The sequence below is a fragment of the Natrix helvetica genome (genome assembly GCF_964273705.1).
Source record: "Natrix helvetica genome assembly, chromosome: 2".
Taxonomy (NCBI): domain Eukaryota; kingdom Metazoa; phylum Chordata; class Lepidosauria; order Squamata; family Natricidae; genus Natrix; species Natrix helvetica.
The window spans coordinates 235797948-235812263 of NC_138552.1; the positions used below are offsets into that span (position 1 = coordinate 235797948).

At 37.4% G+C, this 14316-nt stretch overlaps 1 protein-coding gene across 1 annotated transcript in view; it reads left to right on the forward strand.

The window, feature by feature from the left end:
- Positions 1-545: 545 nt before the first annotated feature.
- The window catches only part of PLB1 (phospholipase B1), a gene marked incomplete at its 5' end in the record, with an annotated part of 107165 nt that continues 93394 nt past the window's right edge, over positions 546-14316 (forward strand). Inside the window, 10 exons of the mRNA XM_081940139.1 lie at positions 546-569; positions 2114-2162; positions 2898-2956; positions 3653-3693; positions 5371-5414; positions 7318-7399; positions 8163-8214; positions 9511-9585; positions 11130-11192; positions 13123-13205. Coding sequence (XP_081796265.1) covers positions 546-569; positions 2114-2162; positions 2898-2956; positions 3653-3693; positions 5371-5414; positions 7318-7399; positions 8163-8214; positions 9511-9585; positions 11130-11192; positions 13123-13205 — 572 coding nt within the window. The remainder of the gene's footprint in view (positions 570-2113; positions 2163-2897; positions 2957-3652; positions 3694-5370; positions 5415-7317; positions 7400-8162; positions 8215-9510; positions 9586-11129; positions 11193-13122; positions 13206-14316) is intronic.

A 14316-nucleotide genomic window follows, 5' to 3' on the forward strand; every position in this document is an offset into this window, starting at 1 on the left:
AGTTTCAGTACTACGAAATGCTGCATCTGTGTACTTACATTAAAACTGATGTGGTGTCTCTTCAAAGTATTATTATTTTTTATTGTACTGGGTAAATACTAAGTCTGGCAGACACCAGTCCTGGTAAAAGTTTGATATAGTTCTGCAATTAAGAGTTTGAGAGAAGCTCATAATAATCAAATTTCAAAATGTTTGTTGTGGGCAACTTCTATTTTTACACATTCTGTGCAGTTGTGCCCTCCCCTATGAGAAAGAGCAACAAGATCAAATGCAAGTTCTACTGATACCTTTTGTGTCAATGTTTGATAATTAGATGGTGTTATTGGAAGCATTTTTAAGAATCCGCAAACCAATCATTAGCAAGTGTATCTGTTGAAATCTGTCCTGTTATTTGTGTAGAAGCTGAACGTTTACAAACACAAACCAATCATATGACTCAATCACTATGAATCAAAAGAAAGTCGCTGGAACTAGGAAATAAATTAAACAAACACATTTTTTTTCTTGAAGTGACTGCAGCTCATATTCTGACAACCAAGGATAAAATGGAAGAAGAAATTGAACTGGACGTAAGTCATTGTTTTTGCACAATTACAAGATGAAAAGGGATTTGTAACATCGCTCAAACATGATCTGTCATTCAAATGTGGCTATTTTTGAGCACAGGAATAAAGCTAGAAAAGACAATGTACTCAGGCCTCTAGCTTTCCAGTAATTGAATCTGACTGGCCCAGCAGATGAATTAATTCCTATTTACTAGCCTCTATTAATTAAGAGAGCAACCTAGTTTAGGCTTGTAAGGTAGGTACATATACCACAGTTCACCATTCAAAGCAGGTGCATCATTATGTAGAGTAAATAAAAAAATAATAATGGGAGGCAATGGGGAAGGATGTTGTTCACATTTGGTTCTGAATTTTCTGGTTGCCTTGCTTTGTTTAATTAGTAGCCAGCTCTCTGTGCTAAAGAAAGACACAGTTGCTAGTCCAACTAGCTTAGTATATGAAATCAAGAGAGCCACAATGTCTTTCTCATCTGAGATATCAAAGTGGTTTAGGTGGACCTCGTCTATCTAGGCTTCAATTAGTGGTGGGATTCAGCCAGTTCGCACCACTTTGGGAGAACCGGTTGTTAACTTTCTGAGCAGTTTGGTGAACTGGTTGTTGGAAGAAATCATTAGGGCAGAGAACCGGTTGCTAAATTATTTGAATCCCACCACTGGCTCCAATGTCAGATCTTGATTGGTGAAGAGAATCAGAATCTTCACTGTACTTAGAATATCAACTCCATGCTGCAACTGTTCTTGAATACTTAACAAAGGTCACCAAATTGAATAGGGAACTATGGATTCTGATTTTAGGACTTCAGAATTTCTTTTTTCCCCAAGGAGTCTCCAAAAGTGTTCTAAAGGGTGGTTAAAATGACTACAAGCTGTCTGGTACCAGAACACATTAGTATAAACAAAGCATGGATTAGAAGGTAAAAGCCCAAAAATTCCCTTCTAAAATAAACAATGAAACATTAAACACAAAGATGTAATTATTTGGAAAGTATCCATATATTGATGATGAACACTGTGCTAGCAGATAAAAAAAGCCATGGTGGCACAGTGGTTAATGTGCAATATTGCAGGCCAACTCTGTCCACTGCAAGAAACTCAATCCTGACTGGCTCAAGGGTGACTCAACCTTCCATCCTTCCGAGGACAGTAAAATGAGGACCCCGATTGTAAATTTGTAAACTGCTTAGAGCAGTGTTTCTCAAACTTGGCGACTTTAAGTCCTGTGGACTTCAACTCCCAGAATTCCCCAGCCAGCTATGCTGGCTGGGGGATTCTGGGAGTTGAAGTCCACAGGACTTAAAGTCGCCAAGTTTGAGAAACACTGGCTTAGAGAGTGCTTTAAAGCACTATGAAGTGGTACAGAAGTGCTATTGCTATATTTGATAAAGAATGTAGACAGCCATTGTACTGACATGTCCTTGAAGAAACAGTCTATTAATGTTTTAAGTGACATGGTCTATTAAAAAAAAGCTTTCTTATTTTAGTGTTGTGGATCTGATTGTCCATTATAGCATACTGAGTGTCCTTTCGATCGTATCGTTTTTCCTGCAGCCTCTGAGGAACTACAAGTTACAAAGTCCTCATCAAACTTCATCTTCAGGTATTTGTCCCAAGGAGCATATTCAAAGTAAAAGATAAGTAATCTTATTGAGCACAAGAATGTGGGAGTCAGGTTGACTTATGCCATCCAAGTCCTAGATAAATCACCAGGGGAAAAAATACAGTTCAGACCAAATGAAAATGAGTGAAATAATGGATTGTTATCCCTTAATTATATTTTGTTTTATTAGGATAAAATATTTCACCTTTATTGTTTATTTCAATCAAATGTTATCTGCTTTGCACATAACATTTAAATGTCTGTGTGCACAAGCACAACATCTGCATATATCTCAGAAATGACATTCAGCAGGTTCTGATCAATTTTGGAGAACCGGTAGCAGAAATTTTGAGTAGTTCAGAGAACTGGTAAATATTACCTCTGACTCGCCCCGCCCCCATCTATTCGCTGCCTCTCAAGTCCCAGCTGATAGAGCAGAAATGGGGATTTTCCTCTGGAATGGGGAGGGAACAGAGATTTTACAGTATCTTTCCCTTGCCATGTCTACCAAGCCACGCCCATGAAGCCATGCCATGCCCACCAAGCCACACCCACAGAACCTGTAGTAAAAATGTTTGAATCCCACCACTGATATATCTACTTTTAGAATAAAGCAATATGCATGTGTAAAAGTAATTGTAATGGTTTGGATTTGCCTTTATTTTAATTTAAATAGAGATAAGGAAAACGATTATTGTACTTGGTTAACTGATAGCCTATGCTTTATTTCTTCAGTTCACACCCTGCGACCATCAGACATTCAAATAGCTGTTGCTATAGGAAGTTTGAGAAATGTGAGTATAGCAGTGAATTTTCTGGAAAAGGGATTGTGCAGAAGCACAGTGGTCTTTAACCAGATAGAAAATCTGCTAATCAATTGAATCAAAGCAAAGTTGCCAACTTATGAGTTGGCTCCTGCAGCCATGCTCTTACCAACTACTTGATCTGCAACATTCCTAACTTTTCTCTACCTATGAATCTGATTTTTTTTTCTTTAGTGAATTACTGACATCTCAAGCTCCGTATATCTAAATGGATTTATAAAACTTTCTGCCTTTCTCCCATGCTTTCCTTTCTTCAGACATTCTTTTTTTCTGTAATATTGTCATGTACTAAAGTGGTAGAAAATCTTAACTCCACCATCTGGTATGCATTCTGCTTTAATTTTCCTATTCAATACAAAGTCTCTTCATTAAGCTTTTTTTTTTTAAAAAAAAAGCAGGAACCAACTTTTGTTCCTTCATCTTAGCAGTTCTTCTGATGCAAATTGGCATTCTCCTTTAACTTCTTCTGCCTTCTTTTTGTTCTTCATTTGTGTTCTTGGGGTTACAGATCACCGTAGTGGACCAGGAACAGAATTTATTGCCGTCATTGAATTCTCCTTCAACTGTAGACCTAAGAATCCAGGTCTCTCTCCTTTTCCTCACCCTTTCTTTTCTGGTAATAGTTAAAACAAATGTTGTCATCTCCCTTTTTGTCTTTATTTTCAGGTGGGAGATTCTGGAAAGGAGGAAGGAGGTATTTTCCAAAGGTAGTACCTTTTGCTAGGTTCTGGAGATATGTTATTTTCCATTCATGTGCTCTGAAGAGTTCTAGATCTTTCTTTTAATGATAACGGAAAAAATCTGCCTGAGTCAGGAATCAGTATAGACGAAACACAATATTACAACAGGAGAGGCATCAACACTTTCTACAGGCCCAGTAAATGGAGCAAATATATGATCAGTCCAGCTGGTGAGCTCTTCCAATAGAGGATATCTAAACAGTCAAATATATACCATAATATTAGAATAGAATAGAATAGAATGGAATGGAATGGAATGGAATGAACTAGAATAGAACAGAACAGAATAACAGAGTTGGAAGGGACCTTGGAGATCTTCTAGCCCAGCCCCCTGCTTAGGCAGGAAACCTTACACCACTTCTGACAAATGATTATTCAACATCTTCTTAAACACTTCCAGTGTTGGAGCATTCGCAACTTCTGGAGGCAAGTTGTTTCACTGATTAATTGTTCTGTCAGGAAATTTATCTAAGATGCTTCTCTCCTTGATTAGTTTCCACCCACTGCTTCTTGTTCTACCTTCAGGTGCTTTGGAGAACAGTTTGACTCCCTCTTCTTTGTGGCAGTCCCTGAGATCTTGGAACTTAGATATTAGGATAATGTTTCCTTCATTTCTGTCCCAATACTCAACAGGGGCAGTAATGCATATTGGATTAGATACATTGGCATATTGGATTTATTTTTGACAATGGTTTTTTTTTTAAAAAAATGAAATTTACCACCACTCCTAAGTAGATTAACTAGTAGGAAAAAAGGTGCCATGGCCCAGGTTCAGGATTCAGATTCTTGAGTGCCAACTGAACGTGTGGTATGTCAGCCTCAGAAGGAATCACATGAGGCTGATCAAACACAGGCAACATCTGAGCAGCTGGAAGAGTCGTGTAAAGTGACTCCCAACTGATGGACCTGATGTTTTGAGAGGAGAGCAGAACATCAAAGGTATATTAGGCTTCTTACCAAACAAAGAAGTAGACTTTTGTGACAGCTAGATGCAGCTTACAGTATGTAAGAATCTGCTCTGCCTCTCTTCTCTTTGCTGGAAGCAATGTCTGACTTCTGGCTTGTGTGTGAATTCTGTTCTTGAATTTCTGACCCTAGGGGGGGAGGGGCAACAACCTTGACAAAGAGCTTTGAAACTAGGACTCCGTTTTGAAAGATTCTTCTGAATGATCCTGTTTCAAAACAAACTTTGCTTTGTTGATACTTTTTTACTTCGTTGATAACTCTGTCCCCTGAAAGTAAAACTGACAATCTCCCAAGAGAGCATATGTGCTGAAATCTGAAACTCGACAGCAAGAATTTCTCTGACCTTTCATTGGAAGTTACATTTTCTCATCCAGATAGCACATTGGATGAACAAAAGGTTAGGGTTATCTGACATATTCTATGTAGCATTTAATTTGTCCTCCTACATTGAATAACAGCAGCTAAGATTTTAATAGTAGAAGAAAAATAGATGATTGCTGGCCTCAACAACAACCCCTTTTAGGAAATACGATTCTTTCCTAAACATTCCACAACTTAGATAATATAGACATTAAATGGGGGTGGGTGGGAAAAAGACAAGGCCTAATACGGAGCTAATATACCCTGGGATCCATTATTCTGTATGAAGGAATAATTAATTGATATTTCTATTTTTAGCTCAGAACAAGACTTTATTCAGGGAAGCATGAGAATACTTACAGGTATGTCTTAAATTCTTGACATAATTATTTTGTTACTCAATGATTAGAAAATTTTAAGAAGGGAAATGGTTCTCATTGTTTAGCCCCAAAGAGGAAATTGTTCTCCCTCCTTGTTTAGCCTTGATCTTGTTTAGTCTTGTGATATTAGATAGTTAAAGCTGATGCTAGTCTTATAGATAATCTAACCCAGGGGTGTCAAACTCACATCATCACAGCTGCGTCACATGACATACCAGGATGTCCTCCCCCTTCGCTAAACCGGGCATGTCTGGGAGTTAGACAGCCCAGATCTAACCCATTCCTTTATTGTGTACAGAAAATTTAGAACTTGACCAATAATTCAACTATGATCCATGAGCATATTGAAGATGGTCTGTTGAAAGCAAAATAACAATGCAAAAATAATATAAATCCCATGCACTACTTTTACATTATACTCAGAGTTAGATTAATTGTGGTGTAGTTGGTTGTGTGGTATAATATTCTGTGAATTTAATTAGAGGTAAATCAGTTGCAAATGTGTGGCTAAAGGGTGGGGATCCAAACAGAAATAATAGGATATGGAAACCTTAAATGTTTACCATTATTTATGTTGTGGTTTGTAGAAGCTTTTGACGACAATGAGTAGATTACATAATGGAAAAGGCTGAGAGCCTCAGCTTGAGCATGTCAAACAAATCTCTCTCTAGTCTTTGTTTCCAGTCCTTCAGCATGGAAGAGTCATAGTCTCCCTAGAGAAATAGTTTTACTGAAGTGTACTTTCTATGCTTAAATTCATTTGATCCAGTCCTGATATCAGGGGTCATGGAAAACAAGTCTTTATTTTTAAGTGACATTTGAAGGGGTATAAGAAGCATCCCATCATGTCTGTAGGAGGAGGGGCAGAACCTGAGGCCAGAGTTAAAAGAGGGGTTAGCTTAGAATCCTTTTGTACCCACAAGCAAACTAAGTCCAACCTCCCTTGACCCTCCTTACTTAAACCCAAGCAGGTGTGACCTGTTAGTTGAGAAGATTCTGGTGCATAAACATGATAAGCATTAAATCAGTTTCATTGGACCTTCAAGTGTGACCTGATCTTTCACACCTGACATTATCCTCCACTAATCTTCTTTTTCTCCAGGCTGAATTTGTTTGTACCTTTTAATTTTTCCACATAAAACTTGTTTTTATTTTATTAATTTTTGCTCACCTTTACCTTCTGTCAAATTCATTAAAATGTTCATTTATGTTCTTGGAAGTGCTGATAAACCACACACTACCACCCCACCCCCAGTTTTGTGTTGTCTGTCAATTCATTATGTATTCCACCATTTCTTGGTTGAACTTAAGAATAGGGAAACTTTGGCCCTTTAGCTATTGGTGAACTGAACTTCCAGCAACTCCTCCTACTGAAAAATTGTGCCCAAAATACAGTTAGATTTCATCCACTTTACTTTAATATGATGAAGAAACATTAATTAGCACTTTGAATATTAAGCAACTATATTTATTTTGTCTATTGTGCATCACTTTAGCATCATTAAATAACATAAATCTCATTCTTAGCAATCTCAAAAAAGCTATGCTTAGTTAAATTTGGTTAATACTAAAATGAGAGGTGACTTGAAAATTATAGAATTGCAAATTAAGAAAACCATGACAAACTATTTCCAGAATGGTTTCATGGAAAATGACAAGGTGGGGGCAGTGAAGTCTTCAGGCTTAAGTTCAACTCAAAGGAAATGTTCATTATATTACAATTATCACTAGCCATGATAAAATTCCCACTCTAGTCTTCCTTCTGTATCCCTTTTTTAAACAAACAAACAATTCCCTAATTTGTTGCCTAGTGGTTTCATTATCACGTGTGCACAAGCATCATCCAGAGCCTATGAATAAACTGAACCAAGTTTTTGTCTTTCAGCTCTTATTAGGATGTACAATCCTTCTGTGCAATATTACTCTCCCTTGGGAAACAGTGAGGTTTTATCAAGAAATGGAACTATGTAAGTTCATTTTTATGTACTGGGCTGCTTCTTGTTCACCTGGGTGTGATTGTTGCATTGATGAATGATGCTGTAGATGAAAATTATGCAGGAAATGAAGGACATATTTTTGAAATTGGAGTCATTACCTATTTATTTGCTTGCTGCATTTCTCTGTAATGCATTTGCTTGCTTTTCTTTTGGAAAATTATCAGAAGCATTCTATATTTAAAAAAAATAATGTATAGGGAAGCTAATTAAACAGGAAAAAACAAAGAAGTGGTTAGTCATTAAGATGCTAAGAACAATCTTTTTAAAAAAAAAATAATCAGGAATGTTAATAAAAAGGAAATTGTCCAGATAGCCCTTGATTACAACTAGTCATTTAGCAACTGTTTGAAGTTACAACCACCTAGGAAAAGTGCTTTAAAGCATTCCTGGCTGTCATCAAATATCATGCTGTTGGTCCAACCCATCCATTTACCACTTTTCAGAAGCTTGGCAACTGGCTCACATTTTTGACTGGTTGCAGAATCCCACAGTCATGTGAACATAATTTGTGATTTGGAAAAAAAAATCCCCTTTAGTAAAAGTCCTTTAGACTTTCTAAACACTGCATACCCTGCTCATTCTTTCTTCTCTTGGCTTCTGAAAACATCACTTAGGAAAGGGCCATTTTGTACTTTGAAATAGCCTGGATTCTCTAGATTAAAATTCATCTTTCTGGCTGCAAAGAAATAATATTTACCTGCTTAGCCATTTCTTTCTTTGATTTATGACACAGTGATCTTTTGGATCAAGCAAAAGAACTTGTGGAGAGCATGAGAAAGATCCAGGTATGTATATTGTAACATGTAATCTGCTTATATTTACTGTATAGCAGGGGTGTCCAAACTTCGGAACTTTAAGACTTGCTGGCTGGGGAATTCTGGGAGTTGAAGTCCACAAGTCTTAAAGTTCCCAAGTTTGGACACCCCTGCTGTATAGTCTCTTGAATATTCAATGTTGGCCAGAAGCATTTTCATCCTTGTAGCATATACATCTATTAGACCCAACATGTCTTTCCTGTGCATTCAGGCAATGGTTCTACCAACATTTGTTGGTTTCTCGTGTCACACTGGTGTGATAGGATCAACCCTAATTAATTGTAACTTGAAATTCTGCTTTGGATTCTCTGGATGGAGACACTGACATTTTAAGTTTAAGTTAGGACACCAAAATGCTAAAGACACAAAGATATGGAAAACCAGCAGTTAAGTTTATAATAATATTCTGTTGTCTTTTGCTTTGTCTTGCTTATATTATGATGGTAAAACCTTAAAAATTAATATATTTATACAAAATAGCAATTTTTGCTATTTTAATTTTTGGTCCTATGGAACTAGGGGACACATCCATATTTTTCCTTTTAATTCTGAAAATTGTTCTATTTTTTTTAAAAGGCCAGCTTTATTTACCTAAAATATACTAGGATAAAAAATGGAATCAGATATATCAACACCCAGTCCTCAAATGATGGGGAATTCTGAAGATCTTTAGCTTGGTGAAAGCCGTTCATATCATAGAAGCATTTTTTATGAGAAACTCCACTCTAGGCACTCCCTTCTTATCTGGGCATCATTCAACTTTTTTCATGACAGGAACTTTTAGATTAGAGTCCCAAAGGTGCTTTTTCAAGAGGGAATTCAACTTTCTGGTTTTTCTTTGAAGATGTTTTGCTTCTTATCAAGAAGCTTCTTCATTTCTGGGTAAGAAGCAAAACTTCTTCAAAGAAAAACCAGAAAGTCCAGGCGCCTCTTGAAAAAGCACCTTTGGGACAACCATGATGACTGAGAATCTCCATAGACTTTCAAATTATAGTTTTTTTCTCTAACATTTAAACAGGTGCTATTTTTTACAAAGTTTATACTATGATAAAAAAATAGTTGGAAGAAAGAGTATTAGGTATGTTCACCATGTTCATTTATTTATTAAAATAATCATAGTGGGAATAAAATATGTTTAAAAATGAAACATGCTGCTTAGTACCGTTATTGTGATCTGGCCATTCAGAAATATTAAGGACAAATGTATCAGCTGTTCCCTTTAACCTCTTCAGCTTCCTTGTGATGGGTTGTGTTCTTTCCCTTTAGTTGTTTGACTATCAACATGACTGGAAGCTAATCACAGTTTTTCACCTGTGTTCTTCGCAGAACTCTGACTCCCAGGTAAATATAAGAGGAACGACATTATGACCTATAGATAAATAAGAGGCATGATACTTGGAAAATAGACCAGGAAATTGGATTAAAGAATAAACAAATGGTGGGTTTTGATGTTTCTTGGATGGTGCTAGCTTTCTTTAGAATATATAAGCCACCCTAGGTAGGGGCACCTGCAATGGGCAAAGAAGTCAAGATGTCAGGCATGACTTTGTGGTCAAAGCCTCACAATGCCCGCAAAAAGGGGGCTGGAGTTTTGATTACATGGTCATGGCTGCTATATCGACATTTTGACCACTCCTACAAATGGCTTTTCATCTAAGCCAAGGCTGTCAAATTCCTGGGCCATGGGCCGGATGCGTCACATACTGGCTATGTCCACGCCTGGTTTAGTGAAGGGGGGGAAAGTCCCAATACATCATGTGACGATGTAAGTTTGACACCTCTGATCTAGGCTGTGGCATCTTCAGGTTCTTTTGTCTGAATGATAAATGCTGTACTGCTCATGCAAAATTGCAATGATTGCAAAAATGGGGTGTGGCTGTATTGCAGTGCTATGAGTCTTATTTTCCTTCCCAAATAACACTTTGTTTTTCCTTTAGCGTATATTACTCATAACAATTTGCATTATGAAAAATAAGTCATTTTCTTAAGGGATAAGCTTTCTCTTCTTGAAGATATAATCAAGTATCTGTCAATCAAATTGTAGTAAACATTCTTAAATATGTGTATAGTAGCAGTTACTCATCTCCCACATTTTAGATAATGCTAGGAATACCACAGCTAATTACTTAACCCAGAAAAACCATTTTATTTATCCTTGCAGTCTGATAAAGTAGCAGGTAACTAGCACTGATATCAGTGTTGAAATTCAGCAACAAATGATTTTCAGCAGTATATTTGGGAGGGGGGGGTTTATTTCAAAAAAATGTATAAGGATGTATAAATAATATATAAAATATATTTAAATGTATGCCTACTTAGCGCCTAAATTCTTTCATACTAATTCATTTGGTCCACTTCTGATGTTCTCATTGCATTGTTGTCATGGCCTCTAAAGTACATTTTTAATTTTTGTTTAAAAAAATTGTGCCATGAATAGATTGCTCCTCTGCCTAATTTAACAAGACTTCACAGGACATTATGTAAACTCAATCACAAGCCTTGGAAAAGGTATACAGTTTTTGTCTTTACAAATACATATTAAAAATATGTTCAAAATATGATGATTTTAGCACAAGAAAAATCGAACAGAGTCCCTGTAAAAAATATATGCCCCAGTTAGAATTAGGGTTTAGTTCTAAAATTATTGAATATAAATTATTTAATGTAGGAAAGGAGACGGTTAATCCATAACCATCTTTTTATTGATTAAATTAAGAAATGGAGGATTCCCACTGTTTTCAAGACATGTTTACTTGGGATTCCATTCCATGCTGGTGAAATGACAGATACCAGAGGCAGATATTATTCTCAAATGTTTGATTTGGAGTGAAAAAAAAATATCATTGTTGAACATTTTCTCATATAAATTGCTTTATTTTGAACAGGATATTTCCCGCCTCAACAGCATAAAGAAACTTGAAAGAGTATTGGATTTTTTATACAGAGAAGTATGAACATTTTCCCAGATTCAATAATTTTGAAAAAAGAGTTATTCCAATAGACATGTATAGCATATGCATATGCCTGTATCTGTGACAGCTAGCGTAATATAGTAATTAAGGGAATAGGGAAACCCAGTTCTTATAGGCATGGAAGGCAGCTGGGTGATTTTGGGCCAATAATTCTCCTTCTTTCAGCCCTAGATTGAAAAGTTGAAAAATACTTATCTATTTTGGGCTAGCAAAATAGATTATGGTCTATAACGTTTAACAAAGGACCTTCATCCTGTAATGGATTGATTCAGGTTAATATTATATATATATAATAAGTGGGGTGGAGCGCAGGGGGGTCATGTGCAGGCGTGCCACACCCATAATGCAATGTGCGACCCCCCCCCAGGATGCATGCACACACTACAGGCGTGACCCCCCCATTTTTGCATGCTTTTCTCACCCTCCCCAGGCTCCAGAGGCTTTATAGGAGCATGGGGAGGGCAAAAATAGCCTCCCCACCCCCCCCGGAAGCCCTCCCGAGGCTTCAGGGATCTTCAGGAGGCTTCCTTGAAGCCTCCGAAGCAGTCAAACTGACCCTCCGAGCAAACCGGAAGTCACTTCTGGTTTGCTCGGAGGTTCATTTTAAGTGCTCCGAAGGCTTCAGGTACCTTCAAGAGGCTTCCCTGAAGACTGCGGAGCAGCCTAAACAACCCTCGGAGCAAACAGGAAGACTGTTCCCAAACTTCCAGTTTGCCCGTAGGGCCGGTTTTTTGCACTCCGGAGGCTTCAGAGGGCCTCTGGGGGGGAGCGGGGGAGGCTCTTTTCGCCCTCCCCAGGCTCCTATAAAGCCTCTGGAGCCTGGGTAGGGCGGAAAATGGCTTTAAAAAAGGGTGAACTCAGCTGGCCTGCGCGCACATGCGTGCTGGCCAGCTGACAGGGCAGCGCTTCGCGTGCCCTGACAAATAGCTCCGTGTGCCACCTGTGGCATGCGTGCCATAGGTTTGCCATCACTGGTTTATAGTGTAACAATAAATATGAACTCCACTCAAACTTTTGAACATAAATTATCACTATTTTTGCAATAAAAACCTGTAAAAATGATAATTTATAATAAATCTGTTGCCCATGCAAAATATCTCCTGTGGGAAAATGTCTGGTTGCCTAATTTATTCACAATGAATTACAGAGGCAGTTCTTTTTCCAATGTTGCAACATGTATTGGTGTGCATGGAACATGCTTTCCCTTAGGCTGGGGAAAGTTGTTTTAGAGTTTAAGGAAATGGAATAAGATCCAGCCCAATCTGACACGCTCATTATACTCATACTGTCCATCACCTCTGTTGTATCTAGGTTTGTCTACAGATAATTGCTGTTAATATTATTTTACAATCCAAAAAGCTTAGTTTCAGTTATCCCCATACATAAATGACATGTTTAACCCAGTGGCAGAATTCAGCCACTTTCACCACTTTGGGAGAACCGGTTGTTAAGTTTCTCAGCAGTTTGGTGAACTGGTTGTTGAAAGAAATCATTAGCGCAGACAACTGATTGTTAAATTATTTGAATCCACCACTGCTTTAACTTAGATACTCACTTGATCCACAACACACTAAACTTACACTAATCAAATAGGTTGGGTGTATGCAACCTGCTCAGAAACGTAACCAAGAATAATACCAAACAACCTGTGGATTGGGGTGAATTTATTTGGTAGGTTTTCACCTGATTGAAATAAATTGGTGGTATGAATATTGTTCGAGTTCTTTCATAGACTAAACCAGTATCCATTGTCTCAATAAAACTTCTTTTACCATTCTCTTCCATTCTGAAATAGTGAGCAAAGGTACAAGGCCGGAAAAGTTTATAGAAAATTGGTGGTAGAAATCCTTTTCTGTAATAGGAAACTATTAAAGTAATTCATTTGGCTATTTTTCAATCACCTCAGGTTCCTAAAGTCTTTGTAAATGTGGTGGATTTTACATTGCTCCCAATCTCAACACTTTCACACAAAGATCGGAACTATGTCAGGTAACCCAAATTTCTTCTATTTATAAATTGAGACATTTTTCCTCTTCCATTTTAGATATGTATTGTTGTTTTCTTTATTTTTTCTCTAGAGGTTTGTTCCAAAAATGTTCTATATGATTTGGCAATTCACTAGACATTTAGGCTTTGCTCATAAAAGTTTTCCCTTCGGGCCATTTTGCCTATTTCTGTATTACCTTAACACGAACCATATTTGCATGTTGATTAGCACCTGGTAGCTGAGTCTTCTCTAGTGTGGCGCCTTTCTAGAATTCCCAGGCAGTTGAGGAATTCCCAGGTTAGGGATGCTTATTCTACTTTCTTAGAGATGCCAAACACAAGTTGTGTAATTTTCCAGTAGAAACCACAATGACGTACTGTGAATCATGATGTTGCATAAATGACACCTTATGCAGTTTGCATGATAATGGATGATTTTCTGTAAGCTACTGAAAGTCTGTTTGATTACAGCATGGTGGAAACATGTTTAACAAATGTCATTTCCCTCATTCTGTCCCTCTGCACACTTTGCTCTGTGGTATCAGATATTGGACTATGATTGAGTAGGTGCAGGTTCAAAGCTGCTCACAGCCATGGAAGCTTCTCCATCAAGTTAGAGGCAGTCACTTTCTCTGCAGAGGAGTATTCTTGTGTTGGAGGAAGATGAAAGGAGAGAGAACTATTTTTCTACTTTAAGTTCCTGCTTAAAGTATCATACATAAATGGAATAGAATAGAACGTAGTGTTAGGGATGTAACCCTAGGCTTGGCTTGGCAATGTATATAAGCTATGATTACTTTACTGTTACTTTAAATGTTAGAGAGATGAAATTGGTTTGTTACCTCATGCAGCTATAAGAGGGAGCCAGAATGACTGTTAGTTCTCTCTCTGTTTTGTTAGACACTGGTCGGTGTATTTTTGAGGTATTGTGGTTTGCTTCTGTTTAGCTATAGTTTATGTGTTAAACTGAGAATATTGATAACTGAATTACTGAATCATGTATGACTTGGATTGTTAACCGGACTCTGAATAACTCTATATTTCTACATAGTAAACTACTATATTTTTATACTATTCAGTGTCTCTGTATGCTGGTTTGTGCGTGTTATTCCAT